The sequence below is a fragment of the Cyclopterus lumpus genome, chromosome 7, assembly GCF_009769545.1.
Source record: "Cyclopterus lumpus isolate fCycLum1 chromosome 7, fCycLum1.pri, whole genome shotgun sequence".
Taxonomy (NCBI): domain Eukaryota; kingdom Metazoa; phylum Chordata; class Actinopteri; order Perciformes; family Cyclopteridae; genus Cyclopterus; species Cyclopterus lumpus.
In genome coordinates this window covers 20,953,462-20,970,164 of record NC_046972.1, presented here as the reverse complement: position 1 = coordinate 20,970,164, position 16,703 = coordinate 20,953,462, and the positions used below count along the sequence as shown (strand labels likewise).

General features: G+C 42.8%; 2 protein-coding genes and 3 non-coding genes across 7 annotated transcripts; all 5 read right to left on the bottom strand.

Annotated features, from left to right (window-relative positions):
* Nucleotides 1-241: 241 nt before the first annotated feature.
* On the bottom strand, nucleotides 242-5,382 carry LOC117733616 (prostaglandin E synthase 3-like). The gene is made up of 8 exons (XM_034537395.1): nucleotides 5,048-5,382; nucleotides 3,512-3,625; nucleotides 3,320-3,389; nucleotides 3,126-3,224; nucleotides 2,918-3,007; nucleotides 1,530-1,586; nucleotides 1,371-1,398; nucleotides 242-1,270 (listed from the first exon to the last, which is right to left on the bottom strand). Coding segments are annotated over exons 1-8 (480 nt in total). The 5' UTR covers nucleotides 5,050-5,382; the 3' UTR covers nucleotides 242-1,250.
* Nucleotides 5,383-7,725: 2,343 nt separating this feature from the next.
* naca (nascent polypeptide associated complex subunit alpha) lies at nucleotides 7,726-16,326 on the bottom strand. Of its 3 annotated transcripts, XM_034536685.1 has the most exons (8): nucleotides 16,219-16,311; nucleotides 15,596-15,670; nucleotides 9,380-9,465; nucleotides 9,061-9,138; nucleotides 8,600-8,746; nucleotides 8,314-8,442; nucleotides 8,092-8,214; nucleotides 7,726-7,836 (listed from the first exon to the last, which is right to left on the bottom strand). In XM_034536685.1, the coding sequence occupies exons 2-8, from the start codon at nucleotides 15,663-15,665 to the stop codon at nucleotides 7,822-7,824; spliced, it is 648 nt and encodes a 215-aa protein (XP_034392576.1). In that variant the 5' UTR covers nucleotides 15,666-15,670; nucleotides 16,219-16,311; the 3' UTR covers nucleotides 7,726-7,821. The 3 variants fall into 3 exon arrangements, with proteins under 3 accessions (XP_034392576.1, XP_034392574.1, XP_034392575.1); XM_034536683.1 differs by lacking the exons at nucleotides 7,726-7,836; nucleotides 8,092-8,214; nucleotides 8,314-8,442; ... (1 more) ...; nucleotides 9,061-9,138; nucleotides 9,380-9,465 and adding an exon at nucleotides 9,472-13,818 and having other exon boundaries at nucleotides 16,219-16,269; XM_034536684.1 differs by lacking the exons at nucleotides 7,726-7,836; nucleotides 8,092-8,214; nucleotides 8,314-8,442; ... (1 more) ...; nucleotides 9,061-9,138; nucleotides 9,380-9,465 and adding an exon at nucleotides 11,756-13,818 and having other exon boundaries at nucleotides 16,219-16,326.
* Nucleotides 7,913-7,986, bottom strand: LOC117734224. The gene has a single exon (XR_004609795.1). It is a non-coding gene; the product is annotated as a small nucleolar RNA SNORD59 (small nucleolar RNA).
* Nucleotides 8,839-8,912, bottom strand: LOC117734223. The gene has a single exon (XR_004609794.1). It is a non-coding gene; the product is annotated as a small nucleolar RNA SNORD59 (small nucleolar RNA).
* LOC117734222 lies at nucleotides 9,228-9,301 on the bottom strand. Its single transcript, XR_004609793.1, has one exon. It is a non-coding gene; the product is annotated as a small nucleolar RNA SNORD59 (small nucleolar RNA).
* Nucleotides 16,327-16,703: the final 377 nt, after the last annotated feature.

Sequence of the window (16,703 nt, the reverse complement as noted above, 5' to 3'; positions counted from 1 at the left end):
ATACTAGTAGAAAATACTGTATTATAAGTAGGACTAGTTGTATTATGTAATTGTGTCCAACAAGTAATTGAGTTTGTATACTAAAATTAAATTTCATAATCTCAAACAATCCATCTACAAGATGACAGATCTTAAAAACACAACTCTGCAATAATGATGTATTGTCCAAAATTACCAATCTCAAAAACAAGTTAAATATCATTTAACAAAGAAAAAAAAAAAAAGAGATTTAGAATGATTCTTAAACAGTTTATTAGAAAGATGTAGACAATAAAAAAAGAATTTCCACTGTAATTCAACACTATTTGTCTCCCCATACACTTTATTGACAGTGCAAATAGAATTTGGTCATTACACGTCGCCGTATCGGTCCGACACGCCCTCACCGAGAAGGGAGGATCATTCTAAATGAACAAACGGAAAGAACCTGGAGAAAAGCAACACGCCACATGACGCCGAGGCCCAATTAAGCTTCGGGCCTCGTTATCAGCTGCAAAACATTTCGCCTCGCTTCTGCAGTCGAAGATGTGCGCGATGTGTGTTAGGTGGGCATGGAAAGTGGAACCGTTAAGATACTAAATGTGGCATCTATTCAGATTACCAAAGTAGGTGACGAACTGGGAAGATGATTTTCTGAATATTCCAATTTTTCAAACATTAAACAAGAAGTAAAGGGAAACATGTAAGCTGAACAGCTAAGCCACGGAAACAAAGACTGGCTTCCTGGATATCTAATTTACGGCAAATGGAAGGCTTTAGAGGAACCCAATCAAAAAATAGATCTAATTCGTATGATGTACAAAGCTAGTGTCTTTAAAATCAAGAGAAACTACACTGGTCGACGTAAAACCACAACATTGGGAATGGGTGGGCCTATTTAATTTTAAACCACAATTAATTCGGAAACAAATTGTAAGTCTGTTATCACATATTGCTCAGTTGAGGACGACTACACAGCTTTTCCAACAAAAAAATGTGTGCTTACTTGTAATATTTAACAGTAAAACAAGATGCCCAAAAGTTGCAGTACAGCAAATGGAAGTGGAGATAGCTGCTCTGTACAATACCATGCATATCAACCTTCAGTGTACTGATCGGTCAAAGTTTGGAGCTGAGGCTATGGATTTAAATATGGCTACTGACTCATATGTACAGTTGTTTGTCACTGCCTTCAGTTTCAAGATATACATTTGTTATGATTCCTCTTGCCCTCTGTTCTTCCATTTTTTTCTTTCCAGAGTCTTAGTCTTCTATTCCAAATCTGGCATTTCTGAAAGTAAATTGGAGCAGAAATAAATGTTAAACCTCACAATACACTTTAAAACCCCTCATTTACAGATGCGTTGTTACATTGTCTTATAAACACTTACTCTCGTCATCGCTATCTGCAGACTCATCCTAAAAAAAAAAAAAGACAAGAAAGAAAAGGAGATTAGGGAGAACAATATTAACCATGTAATTAGTTTATATTTCTAATTAGAAGCTTAACGCTTAGAAATAAAGAAACAAATAAAATAAAAGTTTCTTACTTCTTCTGGACCGTCTAGTTCAGCCAGGTCATCCTCACCTCCCATGTTGTTCATGATCTGTAATATTAAACAAAAGTTATTAACTATTAAAAGTACTCATTAGGCAAACGCTGCAACTGTAAAAAGACATCAAGCCAACATTTTTCTTTCAGTTTAAGACAAACTGGCACACGGAATGATTCAATTACAAAAAGTGATATATATTATTGGCCAATGACAAAACACTCAACAGCAATCTTTGGGGGGGGGAGGGATTTAATATATTTGTTATATCGTGACAGTGGGAATAAGAAAAGTGAGGAACTACATGCAACACTGTCATTCTTCATTTACTTTAAATCTGTATCGAACAGACATTTTACACAAAGTGTGATATATTCAGTTGTTGAATTGAAAAATACTTCTATCAAATTTGGATTCTGAGTCAGGATATAGTGAACGAGTAATCAAAAAGAACATTTATAGAAAGCAAAAGGAGGAAAAACTGAGATAAACATTATTAAAATTCCATAATATCGTCTTCTAGGCACATTCTTTTAAGCGTACTCTTTGGTGCTTGGCCAGACGGAGTGTTTAGTTTTTTTTTAAACCGGTGCCGAGTGTTGATAAGCTCTGATGTCATGTTCTTTTCTCTGTACTTTTTGTCAAATATTATTACGCCAGCGGATCAGAGGCCACGGTGGAGAAAGGCTAAGCCATATTAATAAAGTCATATTTCAGTCTGCTCTGTCCGGCTCGTTCATCCATCACCGGTATAATTTACCCAACTACAGAAATCTTCTTGGCTAATAGCCACTTGCTACAATCGAAGCTAAAATAAAAGCCGTCTGTATGCACTTCAACTTCTGTGGCCTCGTGGCTTAAAATTTTTGCAAAATTTGATGTGCTGGCTGAGAAAGCATTCTTTCCTCCCTCTACCAGCGGTTCCTGCAGGCAGTAAATCACATTAACAGAGTGAGGAGGACAGGATGAATTACGGACACCGACTGATGTTCGCGTACTTCATTCCTTATAAACATGACTCAGTAGGTGTGACGTCATCGATATTAGTTTTTGTTATTTATTGACACGCTAGATGTATTTTTCAGTCGAATGTTTGAGAGTTTATTGTTCCTGTTGAAAACATTAGTGTTGCTACTCTAATAAAAACTATTTAGTTATATTTAAAATACAAAAAATGATAGTCCTCTTTGGAATTTATTTTGTCAAAAATATATTAAAAAGTAATTTAATAATTAAGAACTAATGAGAATATTGACAAAGAACCAAACTAATAAGGAGTATTGAGTAGTTTTGATAAAATCCTAAAGATACGCCGACCTCTTGAGTCAAACATTGACCTGGATTAGCAATGACGTCACTCATACGAATCGATGCAATGTGCTTACATTTGAGAATTGATCGAAGTTCCCAATCTCCTCATCGGAGTCATCCTCCCAGTCTTTCCAGTTGTTGAAGTCAACACTGAGCCAACTCAGCTGCGAAAACACAAAATGGTGATCTCTCATTTATGTTGTGCGTAAAATTAATTGTACCGTTAACGGTTAGCATTACAAAATGTTTGAAACGCACCGTCCTTTGCATTCAATAACTCACCTTAGCCTTCTCTTTCGTTAGCCTTGGCCACGGCTTCCCTGGCTGTGCTTTTCTTATATAGACCAACACTGAGCGATCTGTGCGTTTATGTTTGGACTCCTTTGTTGAGGTCGAAAGAAAATACAAGTTTGCGGTCAGTTTCAGTCTCCATTTTGTACAACGCCATCTTACATTAGCGTCTAAACAAAACTTACATTTTCGTCGATGGCTTCAAAAAGATCCATTTCATTCTCATGTTTGACATTGTCAGTTCCTCCAATACAACTGTGGAAATAAAATAAATTGACACCCAACTCAATCAAAAACACAGGTACTAGCGACACGAGATTCGTGGTTAAAATACAACTTGAGCAATTTACGACAAACCAATATGAAACAAAACGTACCTGAAAACAAACTTTGTTTTATCAAAAATGACTTTAACATCTTTGCTGTCGGCTACACAGAACTCAATAAAAACAGAGTCCCTCCTATCGTACCACTTGGCCGTTGCTGGATGCCTGTGAAGAAACAAGAGGACATCTCAACATCAACGCATTGATAACCAATTATAAAATCACCATAACCATTCAAAGTAAATCTCTTAAGAGTTTTAAAGCAGCATGTGAAGATGAAAAGGCCTAACCTTTATTATTTATTGTACAACAGAACCACTCATCAGACCCGACAACATAAAACATTTAGAATACAGGTCATAGGTACTGGTGACAGGTGGGTAAGCCTTAAGGTAGCAAAGGGCCTGTGTCTCAGGTTGCCACACAGCATCCAGTTACACAATGCACTCCTGGAGCATAACCCTCACAAGTGAAACATCTGTGCATGCTTAAAAACAGACAACCTATATTAATAGTTGTGTGTGGGCTCGGCTCAAGTTTTCCTACACATTGTCGTAATGTTTTTTCTCCATCGTAAACCTGCAAAAAAGTTACAATCGTGCTAAATGCACACTGGGTGGGACTAATGTCCCAGGTTTATTAATATTATTATTAGTGAGGCTCAATTCAAATAAAGCTCGGATCAATCCAACTTTACAGGAGTTAGAAGAGAAGAATCGTGAATGAATCCATTATTATTTTTAACCCCCATTAAAACAAACCGTACCAAATGGATGTGTGACATGTTCCCTTGCAATTACCATCTTCGATGACAACCCTTTGAGTACATTCAAAGTCACATGTCAGTGGTTGCATGAATCGATAACGACTCACTGACTTCAGTTAATAGCGTTAATTAATATTTAATTTATGTGAACTATATTAAAAAGTAAGAGGGATGTTTTACGTTTTCTTTTTTGTTTCACGGCACAATATTGCTCTTGGCATTAAAATCATGAGCCCAAATCCTCTTACACACACACGCGCGTGCAGCCAACAAGCGCGTGAAAGCTAGCGTTAAACACGGACGTTCGCTAAAACATTGCGACGTTTTATATGCATCACAGTCGTTGAATTTAAAAACACACACGAGTCACATATTTTCTTTGTAACGCTTATAAAATAAAATCACGGACTTCTCACACACACGCGAGTGCTAATCTAACGATAGCTAACGATAGCATGCGAGTGCGAAGTCGTTCAATGAACGCAGCTAGCACAGCTAACAAACGCGTTAGTTGAGCCATGCGGTGCACGAGCTATCGGCACAACGCAGCAGTTTTTTTTCTCCTACAAATGCTTTTGACACCAGCCTCCTACGATACTCGCGAAAAGGTGCATTGTGCGTTTTTGTTCTCGGTCTACGAGGTTCTAGCGAGCTATCGTTATCGTATAATCCACTGGAGGCAAAGGCCAACCTCCCGCCTTTGCGAAAAAACGCATGTTTGTCACACGGCTAACGTTGGCTAGCTAGCTCGCCGAAAAGCAGGCGGCGGCGCTATCGCGCTTTCTCCCTCCATCGCTGGCGTTCACACCCCAACAACTTACATGTCTCGATGCGAAGTGAGCTTCTTTTCCGTGCGCGGGTGAAACGAAAAACGAGCCTCGCGAAAGGGAAACTTTCAACGTCTGACAACAAAAAAAAATTTCGAAGAACACTGCCCACAAACAACCGACGCAAACGCCTATAAGCCTGTGGACTCCACTCCGGATCTTCTTGCGTATCTCGGTGCTGTGAATGTCGGCACTGACGCAGGTGGAGCGTAAGTGGACGTTTCTAGAGCGTTCAGCCACAGCTGTCTGCGGGTGACGCGAGAGGATCGTATCGTCGGACGTAAGGGGCGAATTTAATGGTGGATTGCTACAGTTGGCTCGCCTCAAATAACCTTAATCATGAATAATTAACAACGTAGAGAAGAAAATACACACACTTAGACGGAAATATAGGGAGGCGAGCACGCGATGTCCGTTAATAATATTCATTAAAAGTGTGTATATGTATATATATATATATATATATATATATATATATATATATATATATATATATATATATATATATATATATATAAATCTATGAGCCACTAGAGCTAAAACATTAGTCAAACGTGTAGGTATATTGCTATATATATTTATCTGGAAGCTGTAGTTAAGTTACTTTTCAGATCAGAATTACATTAAATACGAAACAAAATACATTAAATACAAAACAAATTGAGAATAAACCTGTGGTTCACATTGCCCCACCTTTATTGGCTTGTGACCTCATTCAAACAAAGGCCTCCCATCACAACGTCATATCTTTCATATAAATATATATAAATTCGCACACACATATATAAATACATAAATATATTTAAATATATATACAAAAGCCACATTAAGCTCCCGAATATTTTCGATATTAATCATTTGGTCTATAATTAAGTTAAAACCCCAAAGGTATTAAATTAACTATTATAGATGCTTGGCACTCGGATACAAGCGGCCGAAATGAGCTTCCTCCGTAGGGTGGCCGGGCTCAGCCTTAGAGATAGGGTAAGGAGCTCGGACATCAGGGGGGAGCTTGGAGTCAAGTCGCTGCTCCTTCGTGTCCAAAGGAGTCAGCTGAGGTGGTTCGGGCATCTAGTCAGGATGCCTCCTGGACGCCTCCCATTAGAGGTTTTCCGGGCACGTCCAACTGGTAGGAGGCCCCGGGGAAGACCGAGGACACGCTGGAGGGATTATATCTCCCGGCTGGCCTTGGAACGCCTCGGGATCCCCCAGAATGAGCTGGAAAGTGCTGCGGGTGAGAGGGAGGCCTGGGTCGGCCTGCTGAACCTGCTGCCACCGCGACCCGACCCCGGATAAGCGGGTGATAATGGATGGATGGATAGATGCTGATATCAAACATTTATAAAATATGTTTGGTGCCAATTAACCAATTAATCAATAACATCATTTATAACCACTTAGGTAATTGTAAAACTACCTACTATTTGTAAAACAACCATTACTAATATGAACTACCAATTTGAATGGACTAATAAGAGTGATTGAATCATGGAAAATGATAACTATAAAGATCATTTTATAAAATGAGAAATGTTCTGGTTCATGAATGCAATAAGCGTTTGACAGCCTCTCTATATTTCTGTCGCCCTCAAATGGTTAAATAGCCCCTCGACACACCCTTTAAGACAGAATACTGTGCTTGGAGTAGTCATTTTAGTCCATTAAGGTTTTCCTCCCTACACGGGTCCATTTTCAGTGTGTTGCATTCTGGACCACAGATACATTCACCTTCAACAGATGGATGCGAACAAGTGCAATAGTGTCCAATATCCAAGTGGGTATACAACAAGGAAAACACATATTCGAGTGAAGGGGGACTTCAAAATGTGTCCCCACTTTGCCAGATGTATAAAATAATTAGTGGCCTTGCATCATCCCGAGGGAATTGACCCGTGGTACTTATGAGACACATTTGAGGTTAGTGCTGCTGCCTTCTTTAATCATAATTAACATAAACAAACTGGTTCTCACGGGTGCAGAGTACTAAGTTACTTTTACTCAAATACTTCATGTAGAACTAACAAGGTTGGTTAAATTCAGTATTTCTCACCTAAATTCATTGTGGTCAAGCATACATGTTGAATGCATGTACTCTCTCATAAAACATTTAAAGTATATTTAATCCAGCGTTGATTATATCCTTACCGTCTTTCAGCTTTCTTCCCCGTCTTTATTGGTACATTGCTGCGTGTCTGACCACAAAATAAAATAAAACATCTGAGTCACTAGAGCTAAAACATGTAGGTATTTGTACTCAATATAAGTATTTAAAAATGAAAATATAACTATATTTATCTGGAAGCTGTAGTTAAGTTACTTTTCAGATCAGAATTACATTAAATACAAAACATTGAGAATAAACCTGTGGTTCACATTGCCCCACCTTTATTGGCTTGTGACCTCATTCAAACAAAGGCCTCCCATCACAACGTCACATCTTTCATATAAATACTTGAACGAAATCCAGATGGGTCAAATTGTTATAAAAGTCAGCTATAAAATTTGTTGGACGTAGTATGAACATGCGTCTGTCCAATGTGATGCTGGGATTGGTCCAACTCCTCATGAATAGTTATTTGTGAGAACAGAAAACTTAAGAATTCATATAAAAAAAAAACTAAAATCACAATCACTCATGCAACCAGAACACAATAATGTGCAAAACATAACAATTTCAATTTATCATCCACAACTTTATTTCCACCTTGGGTATAAATTGTATAAATGAGCTTAAATCAGCAACCTTTCAACCCTTTTCCGGGGCCCTGTTACATCGTCAACTCCTGCAAAAGGGAACACACAAATGTTATTTATTATCATACGCGTTAACTAGTTCTATTCCACAATATAAAGAGACACTCCTCTCAGGACAGAAATGTTAGCTTCAGTAATATCAGAAGAACGAAAGTCACTGTGTTAATCATCACCGAAGAGTTCTCTATGCACATGTACAGATCTTAGAAAGCCATTTAAATGGCTTTTTGAATAATGACGCAGCCATTTTACCAGCCATTCGAAACGGGTTTTTGAAATCTTACCATAATAGCATTGACAATGTCGTTGTTGTTGTTTTTCAGGGCGCGTACAGCCTTCGCCCGCGACACATTGGCTTGTGACATAACGAGTTCGATGTCCTTGACCTCAACTCCGGTCTCATCCACCTAGAAAAAGGACACGGGGCAATAATTTGTTACACGTTAAACCAAAAGTGCGTATATTTGTACAAATCCATCTTTCCTTGAATAAAAACGTCATCTCACCTCTTCTTCTTCGCTTTCCTCCTGTACTGTTGGCGTCTGTGTGTTTTCCTGGATGTTTGATACAGCTTCTCCCTGTACCTTGAATTTTTCTGCGGCAGCCAGCTGGGCTTGCTGGGAAAGATCTTCGATCTAGAGAACACAAGAGTATAAATAGAGATTAAGACAACATTATAATGGCAGAACATTTGCAGCAGAGAGCTTTAAAGGATAGTAGGACAAGTGCAATCATCTCTACAAGGGATGAAGACAAAAAAAAAAGTGTCTAGTATCGATGTTCGCTACACACCTTAGCTTCACCGAAGACGATGTATGTGTCTGATGCAGGGCTCTTGTAGACGTCTGGTTTGGTGATTACAAACAAGATGTTCTTTGACTTGCGAATGGTGACCCTGGTGACCCCCGTTACCTGCCTGAGACCAAGCTTTGACATTGCCTGCAAGAAACACAAGTAATTTTACAAATGTGGCCAGTTTTGAGAGTGAAAGAAAAGTAGTCACAAATCTCTTCCACAATATAAAGAGACACTCCTCTCAGGACAGAAATGTTGGCTTCAGTAATATCAGAAGAACGAAAGTCACTGTGTTAATCATCACCGAAGAGTTCTCTATGCACATAGATCTTAGAAAGCCATTTAAATGGCTTTTTGAATAATGATTGGGACATTTTTTAAAATCTTACACCATAATAGCATTGACAATGTCGTCGTCACAAATGACATTTCTGAAACACCGTAAGATTCCTCATTACCTTCCGTGCCTTCTTTTCACTACGGCTCTGTTTGGCTTTGCTGACCGGCTCCTCGTCTATTTCAGCAGCGGCTGCCAGCTGCAAGAGACAGAAGATTCATCCATATTTTATGTCAACAAAGTAAATCAGTTGAGCTTGATGTTATGCGAGTCATTGTGTAAACACCCTCTTCTCAGGACAGAAAGGTTGGCTTCAGTATACTCAGAAGAACGAAAGTCACTGTGTTAATCATCATTGAAGAGTAAAAGGACAAACCCATGTTGTTTTAGGTTTAGGATCACGTCAAAAGCAGACATGATATTCAAGGCTGTACTCTCACCTGAGCTTGCTGCGTCTGTGTCTGTGCAGAATCCTGTTCCTCCAGGTCGGGGACTGAGTCATCGCTGTCCGACTCTGTACCGGATCCTACAAAAAAAAAAAAACACATTTAGTCACAACATGCCAACTATTACACCCGTGTATACTTAAGTCCTGAAATATACTGCTTTAATCCTGGGGAATGAAAATAGGCAGATTAATAGAGTTTCAAAATCAGATTCGTTTTCACCTAGGATGAAAAATACCTAACCAGTTGTAAAGTAAATGTAAAAACCATCAACTTGATGATGCAAAAGGGCCACTGTCATTTCAGCTATTCAACTTCAAATAGTAACCGATCCTCCGATCCAATACCAAACCGATACTAGACATCTTCAATGAGGCTTTTCGACATCCTATGATCGCACATATGAAACGGCACAAAATTGCAGACAGTATTCAACGCAACACTGTCTCCAAAAACAGAAGCCTCCATGTCAGCAACTAAGTAGCATCTTTGAGAAAAGACTGTAAAAGAAAACAAAAGCGAATGTACACTTCACAACCATTACTTTTTAAGAGAACAGCATATCTGAGCAGTTCCCAGAATGCTGAGGCAGTTGGAAAAACAGATGACACAAAAGGAGAGAAAAAGGAAAATACCCTTGTCGTTCTTGATCACAGGCTCCACCTTGCCCGGGGGTTTAGCAGGTGTAGGGGCAGGTTTGGGTGACGAGATGGGTTCAGAAGGAGTCTTACCAATTACCGCATCCTCAGGTTTAACAGGGGCAGGTTTAGCAACTGCCTCAGCAAATGTGAGTTTATGGGGAACTGGGGCAGGAACAACTGTAGTGGGTTTTAAGGGAGCAGATAAAGACTCGGCTACTGTTTTAGAAGGCTTGGCAACATCAGCAGGTGCTCCCTTAACCAATTTAGCCTCAGTTACTGGCTTAGTACAAATCACAGGGGCCTTAGCGGCAGTTGGTTTGGCCTCAGCGGCAGTTGGTTTGGCCACAGCGGCTGGCTTGGCAGCCTCAACGGGAGCGGGCTTGGCTACAGCGGCTGGCTTGGCAGCCTCGACGGGAGCGGGCTTAGCTACAGCGGCTGGCTTGGCAGCCTCGACGGGAGCGGGCTTAGCTACAGCGGCTGGCTTGGCAGCCTCGACGGGAGCGGGCTTAGCTACAGCGGCTGGCTTGGCAGCCTCGACGGGAGCGGGCTTGGCTACAGCGGCTGGCTTGGCAGCCTCAACGGGAGCGGGCTTGGCTATAGCGGCTGGCTTGGCAGCCTCGACGGGAGCGGGCATGGCTACAGCGGCTGGCTTGGCAGCCTCGACGGGCGCGGGCTTGGCCACAGCGGCTGGCTTAGCAGCCTCAACTGTAGCTGGCTTGGCCTCAACGGGAGCGGGTTTAGCTATAGCGGCTGGCTTGGCAGCCTCGACGGGAGCGGGCTTGGCTACAGCGGCTGGCTTGGCAGCCTCGACGGGAGCGGGCATGGCTACAGCGGCTGGCTTGGCAGCCTTGACGGGAGCGGGCATGGCTACAGCGGCTGGCTTGGCAGCCTCGACGGGAGCGGGCTTGGCTACAGCGGCTGGCTTGGCAGCCTCGACGGGAGCGGGCTTGGCTACAGCGGCTGGCTTGGCAGCCTCGACGGGAGCGGGCTTGGCTACAGCGGCTGGCTTGGCAGCCTCGACGGGAGCGGGTTTGGCTACAGCGGCTGGCTTGGCAGCCTCGACGGGAGCGGGCTTGGCTACAGCGGTTGGCTTGGCAGCCTCGACGGGAGCGGGCTTGGCTACAGCGGTTGGCTTGGCAGCCTCGACGGGAGCGGGCTTGGCTACAGCGGCTGGCTTGGCAGCCTCGACGGGAGCGGGCTTGGCTACAGCGGCTGGCTTGGCAGCCTCGACGGGAGCGGGCTTGGCTACAGCGGTTGGCTTGGCAGCCTCGACGGGAGCGGGCTTGGCTACAGCGGTTGGCTTGGCAGCCTCGACGGGAGCGGGCTTGGCTACAGCGGTTGGCTTGGCAGCCTCGACGGGAGCGGGCTTGGCTACAGCAGCTGGCTTGGCAGCCTCGACGGGAGCGGGCTTAGCTATAGCGGCTGGCTTGGCAGCCTCGACGGGAGCGGGCTTGGCTACAGCGGCTGGCTTGGCAGCCTCGACGTGAGCGGGCTCGGCCACAGCGGCTGGCTTAGCAGCCTCAACTGTAGCTGGCTTGGCCTCAATGGGAGCGGGTTTAGCAGCCTCAACCGTAGCTGGCTTGGCTTCAACAGCTGGTTTACCAGCCTTAACGGGAGTGGATTTAGCTTTAGTGGGAGCGGGTTTAGCAGCCTCAACGGGAGCGGGTTTAGCCTCAGCAGCCAGCTTAGCAGCCTTAACAGGAGCAGGCATAGCAGCCTTGACGGGATCGATTTTGCTTAAGGGCTGCTGAACAGCCTCAATTTTGGCTGGGGCTGCCTGAGGAACTTCAATAGGAGCTGGTTTAACATCAGCAACTACTTTAGCCGTTTCAAATTTGACCATAGTTACAGCTTCGGCAACCTCAACAGGCACAGACTTGGGCTCAACATCCGTCTTGGGTTTGGTTGCTACCGCGGTAACCTCTACAGAGGGCACAGGTTCTGGCGTTTTAATTGGCTTCTCAGGTGGGATAAGTGGAGGGAGATCATCATCAGCTACAATAACAGGAGCAGATTTTGATGAAACGGTCTTGAACTCCACTGATGTGGGGGGGCTAGATGCCAGAGTATCTGAAAATGAAACCGGAGCTGCCACAGCAGGCTTTGAGGTCACTTTAAAAGCAGCTGGGGCTGCAACCGGCTTTCCAGCAGCTGCTGAAGGTTTGTTTGGCTCAAATGGGGCAGGTTTAGCTTCAACTACAGTTTTCTTGGGGTTAGACGCTACTGTTTTTTTAGTTACTTGTGTCACTTTGCACTCTGTGGGGGAAGGAACCGGCACAAATGCCTCTCCTTTCTTAGCTTTTCCTTGTTTGCCAGCCTTGACAATTTTGGGGGTAAAGCGATTAGCCTGATTAGCAGAAGAGCTGTCAGGTGAGGTAGCTAGGGGAGATGGCACTGGTGACAGGGGTGTAGCGGAAGTAGTAGATTTTGGTGAGGTGGGAGAGGAGGAAGAGGCAGACATAGAGGAACGTTTCCTTCTGCCAGGGACAGCCTTTGGGGCAGAAGAACCCTGCGCACCCTTGGCATCTTTGCCTTTGGGCTTTGCAGAGCCAGAAGCTGCCTTAGGTTTCTGTGAGGAAGCTGGGGCAGGAGGTGTAGCTGAATAGAAGAAAAAAAATCAATCTTTAAATATATATATATATTTTTTTTAACGGGAAAAGGGGAAGTCTTCCTCATGCTGGTTAGATGATCACAAACCAAGACGCAATCTCCTTGCCTCAGGTTAGGAAAAAGGACATACCTGTCTAACTTTAGAGATTAATGCAAAACGCCACGCAAAAGGCAGTCCATACTTCCTAATTTCAAATTAAAATCACATTCTGTATTTAGTCAGGATGCAATTAGGACAAACGGGAAAATTATATATACCTGCTAGTACGAACAGATGCTTCAAGTTTGAACCACCAAACGTCAAAAACCACAAGGAATCCGACGCATTAAACCAGTCTCCTTTTGAAAGTGTACCACTTATTTTACCACCGGGGCAAAAATATCCCTAACCTGATTTGAAAAGGTGCATTCATAAGATTGTGTGACAAGTAGGGAGAGGGGAATGCTTGCTTATCAGGACAAACCAACCTGACAGGCGGCAAGTGGAATGAGGTGGGCCTTCACGTTTGGAGGACTCCTTTGACTGAATGGCCTTGGAGAGAAGTTTTACAGCTTCTTTCTTATCAAGATCTTCATTTTGAGTAGCCACGTTGACATTCACTTCACAAGGCAGTACTTTAGCTGCGTCCAGGGAAAGATTCCTCGACCCTTCTACTTCAGTCAATGGGGCATCAGCTGCCTTCACATCTTCACCGTTTGCAATGACCTCTTCAGGAGCAGATGGTTTTGGATCATCAGGAATTTCTTCTGCCACGGCACTGGCCTCGTCTTCAGGGCCTTTTGCGTCAACAGAAATCTGCTCCACCTCTTGGCAGGCCGACTTTTCAGCAGCAACAACAGACTCCTGACCTTGGACCTCTACAGTTGGCGCTGTGGCATGTGGCTCTTCTGAGGAACCAATGGGAGTCCCAGCCAAAGGCACAAACTCTTCAGGAGCTGGCAGGTCAGCTGAAGTCCCCGCTTGATCAGCAGTCGTCTCTGGTTTTGGGACAGGTGTCGCTGCCAACCCAGTCTCTTCAGCACGCGCGGCCATTTCTTCTTGAGTCGCCACTACACCATTTGCACCAGTAGTCTGACCGCTAGCTTCTTTTGGGGAGGTTTCTGGAGGATTCTCCAGTGGGATAGCTTTGCTCACAGGAATGGCCATCTCAGGAGGAGCAGAAGAATTCAATACTCCTACAGCTGATTAAGGAAAAGCAACAGGAGTAACAGGGGGAAGGGCAATGGAAGTAATTTTTGGGGAGCAATTCTAATTCAACGGAATTTTTAATAGCTTTGGGAATACACCATGAAGTGAGAAAGAAATTGTGCTCCACATGTGGACAGAAACAATGAGTTTGTGAAAAGACGTTATTGGTGCTTGGTTGGCCAAAGTATAAAAGGGAGGTGTTAGGTGCCATTAAGAAAAATAAAAGAATCCCGCATCCCAAACCCATGCAGTGTTCATGTGACACCAGAAGCTCTATGCACAACTTTGCATAAAAATAAGCTATGCATTTATTTACCAGAGCCTTGAATTGATAAGGCAGCAGAGTATGTGTTCATTATTGTAATGATCCAAAGCCAATGGAGCCAATACCTAACATCCAAAATCACGTTGCAATCCATTTTTTAAAAAAGCCTTATATTCAAAGATAGGAGCATTATGGTTTGCATGTTGTGAAAAGAGGCCGACAAAAATCCCTATGAAATAATGACCGATCAGGTTACTCTAAGTGTCCAGTAGTGACCATTCAATGGTTAAAAGGGCTATTAGAATATGGCCAAAATTATGATAATAATAATAATAATTTTGACTGACAGCAGGAGCACTATTTCTTCCCACAGGGAAAGAGGGCGCAGCAGGCACAAGTCCACAGCAAGGTCCAGACGAGGGGTACTGTAAAGCTTACAATCGGGGGCAGAACAGTCAACATCGCAGGCGATCGGGCTCATTTAATTGCGTGAAGCCAAAATCGATTAATATTAGATTAACTGTGCAGGCCTAAATTGAAGCTGAATCAGTATTTTACCTATCCATTGCCATTTAAGACACGATTATTGAAACAAGACATCTTTCGTCTCAAACGTCATCTGAACGGCGCTGGAGTATTTTGTTTCCAAACAATGATGCGGTGTTTAAGTCCAGTTTCCAACACTAGACAAAGAAAAATGTATACAAAACGTGTAAATGAAATTTGAGAATCATGGGTACATCTTTACATTTTCTAACCTGATACTCAAACACATCCAGGATAACAGCCCTCAACTAAAACGAAGGCAAATCCATTGATCACTTTTTTTTTTTTTTCCACCAGATACTTTATTTTAGTAAAAAAGAAAGAGTTTACAATATTCGGCCTGACGACTTTCAAAAGATGTCCACCATTATGAAAGTATGATTTGATGCCAGCTATAACAAATAACTTTAAACACATTTACTAAAAACAATATACGTAGAGTTTATTTGAATAGCTCAAAAGGAAATAGGCAACTTGTAATCTATGCAAAGTGGGTTGAAGGCATTTTGTGCACAGGAAGACAAAAAACACAGACACAACACCATGCATTGTGTGCTAAATCCAGTTGTCAGTGCAAGTCACCACACACCATTGTGAGTTTGTGTAAATAAAAAAGGAGGGGTCCTGGATTACTCTTTTCAAACCAAGGCAAACAATACCACCACTGCAGATCCCTCGGTGGGCAAACTGTTACAAATATCTCAACACACACGGTTGTGCGACAGTCAAAATAACCGTCACCTGTTATCTCAGCTCAGTGTCCAGCCAGCTGAGTCAACTCCAAAAAACCAAATAACCGTCCCATCATGCAATATTGTTCCTCTACTCAACAAATAACCTTCCGCAGATGGCCATTTGTTGAACATTTCACCCGTTCTTTGAGTTCCAGGACCCCCCGTTGTTGTTTTTATTTATTTTCATATTACATGCACGTATATGAGAAGTTTAAATATACGAACCGGTCTCTACTTGAGGCTGCTGCATCTCCTGCTCGGTAACAGGGACCGTTTCTGTTGCTTCACCAGGCATGGTTGCTGAGGGAGGAAAAACAAGAGTTTATTAGCTCCAAGACAAATATTGTTCAACTAATTAGTTAAAGTGGTGTAAAAACAAATGTAGGCGAGATTGCTCATGTGACACTTAACGGGATTACCGACGTTAGCTCATTCATAAAAGACTCGCAGTTGGGCAGGTGACTTGAGCCCATGCTTTAGCTCGGTCCCTCTAGCTCACGTTAGCCAACAGCTTTCAATCATTTTGACGGCCGGCTAACGACAAGTAGCGCGGACTACCGTCACGTTTTAGTTATCACACAATTAAAAACCCTCACACCCAAATGGCCACAGAGCCCACTGCGGCCCTGACAGCCTGCTGGTAAACTGGAAGTCATGTTCCCCCATTTTGAGCAGGTAATCACGGGGGGACAACCGGGACGTATATCGGTGGCCCGAGGGACGAAAGAGAGCACATATCTGCGCCGGCCCGATGACACTACTTTACTTCAACGCGTGAAACGAATAATACAGACGGGGATGTGTGAAAAACGGGTGGATGATGACGGATTGTCCGAGGAGACACTTACCGACTCGGGACGCTATATCCAAGATGGCTGTGAGAGAGAACTTCTGACCTCCGTTTCACGGTAATATCCGGTTTAGTGTGGAGGGTTCTACTTCCGGGTTATTTAAAAGGCACAATCAGTCTTTTTTTCATTTTTTTTAACATAGAAATTATAATCACATCCACATACGGTAGTACTAAAGACGTTGGCTTTTTGAAGAAAAAAAAAACATTTTACTAAACTACAAAACTACATTACTTTTTTAGTATTTGATGGTACTTTATACTTCTTCTACTATGAATGTCTGTCAAACCAACTGCCATCTGTTACTAGACAACAGGTGGCGGTTGGTTTGAGTGAACCCATCAATACAACACTGTAACCACACCACTGCAAGTAAAACAAGTGAAGACATTAAAAATCTTCGGATGTACAGAATGCAAAATGTACCTTTCATCGCAGTGTATCTAGTCGATCTAGAGGTCATTTAAACTACTTTATATACT

Excerpts from the sequence above, each read along its gene's own strand:
- LOC117733616 (XM_034537395.1), bottom strand. Across the intron at positions 3,390-3,511 it reads AAAACAAAGTTTGTTTTCAG|TTGTATTGGAGGAACTGACA; the intron begins GTACGTTTTGTT and ends TTATTTCCACAG. Across the intron at positions 1,587-2,917 it reads ACTTCGATCAATTCTCAAAT|ATCATGAACAACATGGGAGG; the intron begins GTAAGCACATTG and ends TTAATATTACAG.
- naca (XM_034536683.1), bottom strand. The coding sequence starts at position 12,487 with ATGTCTGCCTCTTCCTCCTCTCCCACCTCACCAAAATCTACTACTTCC.